We start from the raw sequence: 6,685 nt of genomic DNA, 5'->3' as shown, positions 1-6,685 counted from the left end.
GATAATTGGGGCGAGGCTAAGGCTCGCGGAGCTCACCCAACGCTCCAGGTATCCCGCCTGGGCTCGAGGCCAGAACTGTTTGGATTTAACAGTCCGTGGACCGACGGCCGGAGTCTGAGTCCGGTGACCGGACTGTAGTCTAACATAAGGCGGGACCCAGGAGAAGGGGCGGGGCGTGGGAGAAGGTGAGGAATGAGATCTGGGTATGAATGTGGGCGAAGAAGAGGAATGAGATCCGTTTGTGAGGCAGCACCCTGAGGAGCGAGCCTGGGTGGAGGGGCGGGGCCTGACGCGATGGAGGCGGTAGGGGACAGAAGGACGGAAGAGGGGCTGTGGGCGGGGTGTGAGGAATTGCTGGGGCCAAGGATGATGGGAAAGCAATGCTTGTCTTGGGTGGGGGCGTGACCATTTAGGGGCGGGGACTCTGACCCCCTACCGCTGCCACAGCCTCCCGGCCCGCCCCGCAATGTGGCAACCTCTAGTCCTGCTGCTGCTGGTCCCTTCTGCCCTGGTGCCCCCCTCCACTGCAGCCCCGATCCGCGATGCTGATGCCCAGGAGAGCTCCTCAGGTTTTCTAGGCCTTCAGAGCCTAATCCAAGGCTTCACCCGGCTGTTCCTGAAAGTGAGCAATGGCAAGGGTTGGGGGTAAGAAGAGGTAAAGAGGAGAGGGACGGGGGCAGATGGGGACTGAGGGATGGAAGGGGTCCGGAGAGACCGAATGGAAGACGGGTTGAGTCCAGGCGGGAAGAGAAGGAGTCAAAGGGACCAAGAGAGATCAATAGAGAGTGACAGGAAGACCGAGGGATAGGAAAAGAGGGAGGAAATCAAACAGAGAGGGAGATGGGACAGAGACAAAGACTGATGGAGAGAGAGACTCAGAAGGGGATGGGGCCACAGAGACAGTGGGCTGAGGGCGGGGAGGAGGGAGCAAAAATAGGAAGGTAATGAGACAGAGCCCAGGACAGGTGGGTGATGGGGCAGAAGGTGACCTAGTTAGGCGCTAAGGGTCAGAGGACAGAGAGAGAAGGAGCTGGGTGGTGTGTGGGGCAAGGTCTCAAGGACATCCTGGTAGGGCTGCAGCTTTACTGGGGAGTCTTGAGGCCCAGCAGATCAATGGTCCCTCCTCTGGCCCAAGGATGACTTGTTGCGGGGCATGGACAGCTTCTTCTCTGCCCCCATGGACTTCCGGGGCCTCCCCAGGAACTACCACCAAGAAGAGAACCAGGAGCACCGGCTGGGGAACAACACGCTCTCTAGCCACCTCCAGATTGACAAGGTGCCTGCGCCAGGAAGTCCCTCCTGGAGTCTCCCCACAATCCCTCATGCTGCAGTATCAGTGGGGAGGAGGGCAGAGGCAGGAAGCGGTTTTGCTCTCACTCTCTCCTCCTGTTCTCACAGGTGACAGACAACAAGACAGGAGAGGTGCTGATCTCTGAGCAGGTGGTGGCATCCATCGAGCCAGGAGAGGGGAGTTTGGAGGGTGACTGGAAGGTTAGGACATGCCCCTTACAAAAACGTCCAAGCCCAAACATTTTCTGCAGTCTAGGAGAAGATGACACTCCCATTCCAACTGCTCAGCATCTTCTCTCCCTGAGCCTCAGTTTTATCATCTGTCAAAGGGACCAACGAGCTCTCAGAAATGAGGTTTACAACCTCAGTATATTTTCCACTCACTTTGTAAACCCCAGAGAGTTCTGTAAACCAAGAAGTGCCTTTAATTCTGCATGCCGGGTAATCTTCACCCTTGTAAACCCCAAAGTGTGTTTTTATCTCAAAGTACTCTGCAAACCTCCAAGATTTTTTAATCTGTCCCAAAGGGCTAGGCAGATCTCTCTCTCATAAACTTCAAAATGTGATCTTTCATTCCAGAGTGTTTGATGAACCCCAAATGCTTTGCGTTGCTCACCTTTATAAACTTCTTAAGGGAGATTCTAGCCACAAAGTGCTTATTTTCTTATCCTAAAACGTTTTAAGAACCCCCAAGCACTTGGCAAACCCAAGTTTGCCAAACTACACTACCCCCCAGGTCTATATTTTTAAATTTCCGAATCAACAGAAGAGTTGAAAAAAGACATAATGCAGTAAACCTGTATTCCCTTTTCCATAGAGCAAGATTTCTTAACCTTGGCACCATTGGCATTTGGGGCTGGATATTCTTTGGTTGTAGGGGCTGTCCTATGCCCAGCAGGATGTTTATAAGCAACACTACCTCTACCCACCAGATGGAAGTCGCGCCCCCTCCCCCACCAGTTGTGACAACCAAAACCATCTCCAGACTTCCGTTGAGAACGACCGGCCTAGATACACCATTTGTGAACATTTTACCACATTTACTTTTTCTTTACTTTTTCACTTTTGAACTCTGTGACAGTAAATTACGGACATCACGACACTCCACCCTTAAATCCTTCAGTGGGTATCTCCAAAGAATAATGCATTCTCCCACATGACCACGGTACCATTTTTTTTAAAAGATTGTATTTATTTATTTGACAGACAGAGGTCACAAGTAGGCAGAGAGGCAGGCAGAGAGAGAGGAAGGGAAGCAGGCTCCCTGCTGAGGAGAGAGCCCGATGCAGGATCTCAGGACCCTGGGATCATGACCTGAGCTAAAGGCAGAGGCTTTAACCCACTGAGCCACCCAGGTGCCCCACCATGGTACCATTTTTTTTTTTAAGATTTTATTTATTTGACAGAGAAATCACAAGTAGATGGAGAGGCAGGTAGAGAGAGAGGAAGGGAAGCAGGCTCCCTGCTGAGCAGATAGCCGGATGCGGGACTCGATCCCAGGACCCTGAGATCATGACCTGAGCCAAAGGCAGCGGCTCAACCCACTGAGCCACCCAGGCGCCCCATGGTACCATTTTTAAACCCGAGAAATTTAACATTGAAAATCACACCATTATCTCTATCAGTTTGCTAGGGCTGCCTAGCAAACTAATAGAGAACAAAGTAGAACAGTAGAATAGATTGGGCGGCTGAAACAACAGAAATGCTTCTTCCCAGTTCTGGAGGCATTCAAGGTATTAAAGGTCAAGGTGTCACGAGGGTTCCTTCTTTCTGAGGCTGTGACGAAGAATCCGTTCCACGCCTCTCCCCTAGCCTCTGGTGGTCTGCAGAAAATCTTTGACATTCCTTGAAATGCAGAAGCGTTCCCCACACCCCCAACCCTGCCTTCATCTTTCATGGCCTTGTCTCCTCTATGTCCAAATTTTGGACATGTGCACCTCTATGTCCAAATTTTGCCCTTGACATAAGGATACTGGTTGCATTAGATTTGGCTCATCCTAATGACCTTGTCCTAACGAAGTCTGCAGTGACCCTGTTTCCAAGTAAGATCACGTTCTAAGGTACTGGGAATTAGGAGTTCACCATACGAATGAGGGTGGGGGCGTGGAGACAAAATTCAGCTCGTAACAATCTTCTACAGGACTCAGAAAAATGCTGCCTCTCATTCAGTAGTTCTGGATGTATAATTTGCTAATTTTTATATTCTAACAAGCTCTCAAATGTTGCTAATGCTGCTGGCCCACAGCCAACACTTTTGAGTAGCAAGGACCAAACAGACATTCAGTCCATACTCAAATGTCCCAAAAGAAGGACCAAAAGCTGTCCCTAAGAGCTGATTTGGTTTTTGATCCAGGATTTGACTGAGGATCCCATGTTGCAACTGTAGTCATGCATTAGGAAAGCCAGGAGCTTTTAATCCCAAAGTGATTTGCACATTTCCAATTGCTTTCTAAACCTCAGAGTATGTTTAATCCTAAAATGCTTTGAAACCTCAGAAATGTGCTTTCAATCCCAGAGTATTCTATAAATCTCAGTATTTTTTATTCTAATACACTTGTAAGCCCCGTGCTTTGTAAACCACAAAATGAGCTTTAAACTCCAAAACTGCCCTGTCAGCGGCAAATTGGGCAGAGTATGCCAGTGAGGAGGTAGCATCTTGGGATTGTCATTTGGAGTTTGAGACCTCTCTGTCCCTCCTCCCCAGGTACCCAAGATAGAGGAGAAGGAGGCCTTGGTGCCACTCCCAAAAGCCGTCGACAGCTTCCACCCAGAACCCCATCCCCGAGTGGCATTCTGGATCATGAAGCTGCCAAGGCGGAGGTCCCACCAGGATGTTCAGGAGGGCACCCACTGGCTCAGCGAGAAGCGACACCGCTTGCAGGCCATCCGGGACGGGCTCCGAGAGGGGACCCACGAGGACAGCCTCGAAGAGGGGACCCAGGGCTCCTCCCACTCAAGGCTGCCTGCCCGGAAGACCCACTTCCTGTACATCCTCAGGCCCTCCCAGCAGCTATAGGGGTGGGATCAAGGGAACACCCGCATGTACCCTCCACCAGACCCCACCCCAAGCACCATATAGAAATAAAGTTCTTACATCTAGCAGCACTTTCTCCTTTCAGGATCTGTCCCCAGGCCTCAGCTGACTGGGTCATGGCAAGTCCCCCCTTCAATCCCAGCCTTAAGAATAACATCTGATTGTGCTACTGGCTCTTGCCAAGGTCTCCAGGTTCAGTTTTCTCACTCAGACATCTGCCTGCTCATTGACCAACTTTTGTCACCTCCAGCCCCACCCATCCCCTCAGTTGCTGACCTCATCACCTCCAGTCCTATCTGTCCTCCTGTTCCCAATGTCTGTATTTGTTTCCTATCCCTGCCCCAACGAGTGATCACAAACCAGCAGAGAATGCGTATGTATTCTCCTGGCAGATCTACAAGTCAGAAATCCAGAATGCCTCAGCTGGTCCTCTGCACAGGGTCTCCAAGGTCAAAATCAAGGGGTTGGCCTGCTGGGTTCTTAGCTGAAAGATGCAGGAAGAATCTGCCTTTTTTTTTTTTTTTTTTTGTCAGTGAAAAAGCATAACCAGGGGGAGACACAGGCTTCCCCCTGAGCAAGGATGCTGATGTGGGACTTGATCCCAGCACTCTGGGATCAATGCCCTGAATCCAAGGTGGGCGCATAACCAACTGAGCCCCCAGGGCATCTCTGCACACTCTTATTTTTATCTTTTCATTCCCTGACTTTTTTTTCTTAAAAGATTTTATTTATTTGACAGACAGAGATCTCAAGTAGGCAGAGAGGCAGGCAGAGAGAGGGGGGAAGCAGGCTCCCCCCGAGCAGAGAGTCCGATTCGGGGCTCAATCCCAGGACCCTGGAATCACAATGTGAGCCAAAGACAGAAGTTTAACCCAGTGAGCCACCCAGGTGCCCCAACATTCCCTTTACAAGCTGACTCCATCTTCAACTTGCTGTTTGTCTCTCCCTTTGTCCCTCTGTCTGTCCATGCCCAACTCCTGACACACCAACTTTGTCAGCCAGGCCTGATGCCTCAGCCAAACCTGGAAGTTCACAGACCCTGTCTTGGGTGCCCTGTCCACTTTGTCCCCATGCCCACTTTGTCCCCATGCCCACCATGTCTCCTGTTCCCTCTGAGACAAGACCTCTCATGAAGTAGATACATCAGGGGATGCCTGGGTGGCTCAGTCGGTTAAGCATCTGCCTTTGGCTCAGGTCATGATCCCAGCATCTTGGGATCGAGTCCCACTTCGGGCTCCTTGCTCCTCGGGGAGCCTGCTTCTCCCTCTGCCTCTGCCTGCCACTCTGCCTGCCTGTATTCTCTCTGTCACTCTGACAAAAATCTTTAAAAAAAAAAAAAAAAAAAGAAGAAGACACATCAGGATCCTCTTGGTGCTGAGTCCTCTGAGGGATATAGACATGACATGAGTTTTCTCCCTTGAAGCCCAGGCTCAGGGTCAGATCACCCCACCGACAGACCCAATGCACTCAAGAACTTAGAAATGCATGGGCATAAATAAAAGTGAACTTTCTTTTGAAAATTTAGGTTTGGGGATGCCTGGGTGGCTCAGTTGGTTAAGCATCTGCCTTCAGCTCAGGTCATGATCCCAGGGTCCTGGGATTGAGGCCTGTGTCAGGCTCCCTGCTCAACGGGAAGCCTGCTTCTCCCCCTCCCATCTCCCCTGCTTGTGCTCCCTCTCTCACTGTCTCTCTCTCTCTGTTAAATAAAATCTTTTTTAAAAAAATCAATTATACCCCTAAACATTTAGAACAAGAAAGTCCAAATGAAATTTTTAAAAATATGATTCATGTTGGCATAAAAAAAATAAAATACCTAGAAATAAGCCTAACAAAAGATTTGCCAGGTCTCCCAACAGAAGACTATGAAACATTACTGAAACTGATTAAAGAAGATCTAAATAAATAATTCAAAGCAACAATACTCATAATCACCAGGGGGCAGGAACAACCCAATGCCCACCAAGCGAAATGGTAAAATTGTGGCATATTCATCACTGGAATATTATATAGCAGTGAAAAGAATAGCCCACTGCTATTCGATGAATCTCATAAATATAATGTTCAGCAAAAGAAACCATAACCCAGGGCACCTAGGTGGCTCAGTGGGTTAAGCCGCTGCCTTCAGCTCAGGTCATGATCTCGGGACCCCGGGATCGAGTCCCGCATCGGGCTCTCTGCTCAGCAGGGAGCCTGTTTCCTCCTCTTTCTCTCTCTCTGCCTGCCTCTCTGCCTACTTGTGATCTCTGTCAGTCAAATAAATAAATAAAATCTTTAAAAAAAAAAAAAAAAAACCATAATCCAAAGTGGTTACCTTTGGAAGGTAATGCTTAGGGGAAAATGTGACTAAGGTTTCTGGGTTGT

At 49.6% G+C, this 6,685-nt stretch overlaps 1 protein-coding gene across 1 annotated transcript; it reads left to right on the top strand.

The window, feature by feature from the left end:
- The first annotated feature begins 11 nt into the window (after positions 1-11).
- On the top strand, positions 12-4,395 carry DKKL1 (dickkopf like acrosomal protein 1). Its single transcript, XM_004767324.3, has 5 exons — positions 12-185; positions 448-622; positions 1,136-1,276; positions 1,399-1,491; positions 3,995-4,395. The coding sequence occupies exons 2-5, from the start codon at positions 467-469 to the stop codon at positions 4,304-4,306; spliced, it is 702 nt and encodes a 233-aa protein (XP_004767381.1). The 5' UTR covers positions 12-185; positions 448-466; the 3' UTR covers positions 4,307-4,395.
- Positions 4,396-6,685: the final 2,290 nt, after the last annotated feature.

Source organism: Mustela putorius, unplaced genomic scaffold (assembly GCF_011764305.1).
Source record: "Mustela putorius furo isolate JIRA1106 unplaced genomic scaffold, ASM1176430v1.1 tig00000196_pilon_pilon_pilon, whole genome shotgun sequence".
NCBI lineage: Eukaryota > Metazoa > Chordata > Mammalia > Carnivora > Mustelidae > Mustela > Mustela putorius.
Note: the sequence above shows the minus strand (reverse complement) of the source record. Positions and strands in the feature narration are given on the sequence as shown.

What these genes read in the sequence shown, in the direction of transcription:
- DKKL1 (XM_004767324.3), top strand. Translation starts at nt 467, where the DNA reads ATGTGGCAACCTCTAGTCCTGCTGCTGCTGGTCCCTTCTGCCCTGGTG. An exon ending in TCACCCGGCTGTTCCTGAAA is followed by an intron (nt 623 to 1,135) that starts GTGAGCAATGGC and finishes CTCTGGCCCAAG; the next exon opens with GATGACTTGTTGCGGGGCAT. An exon ending in GTTTGGAGGGTGACTGGAAG is followed by an intron (nt 1,492 to 3,994) that starts GTTAGGACATGC and finishes CCTCCTCCCCAG; the next exon opens with GTACCCAAGATAGAGGAGAA.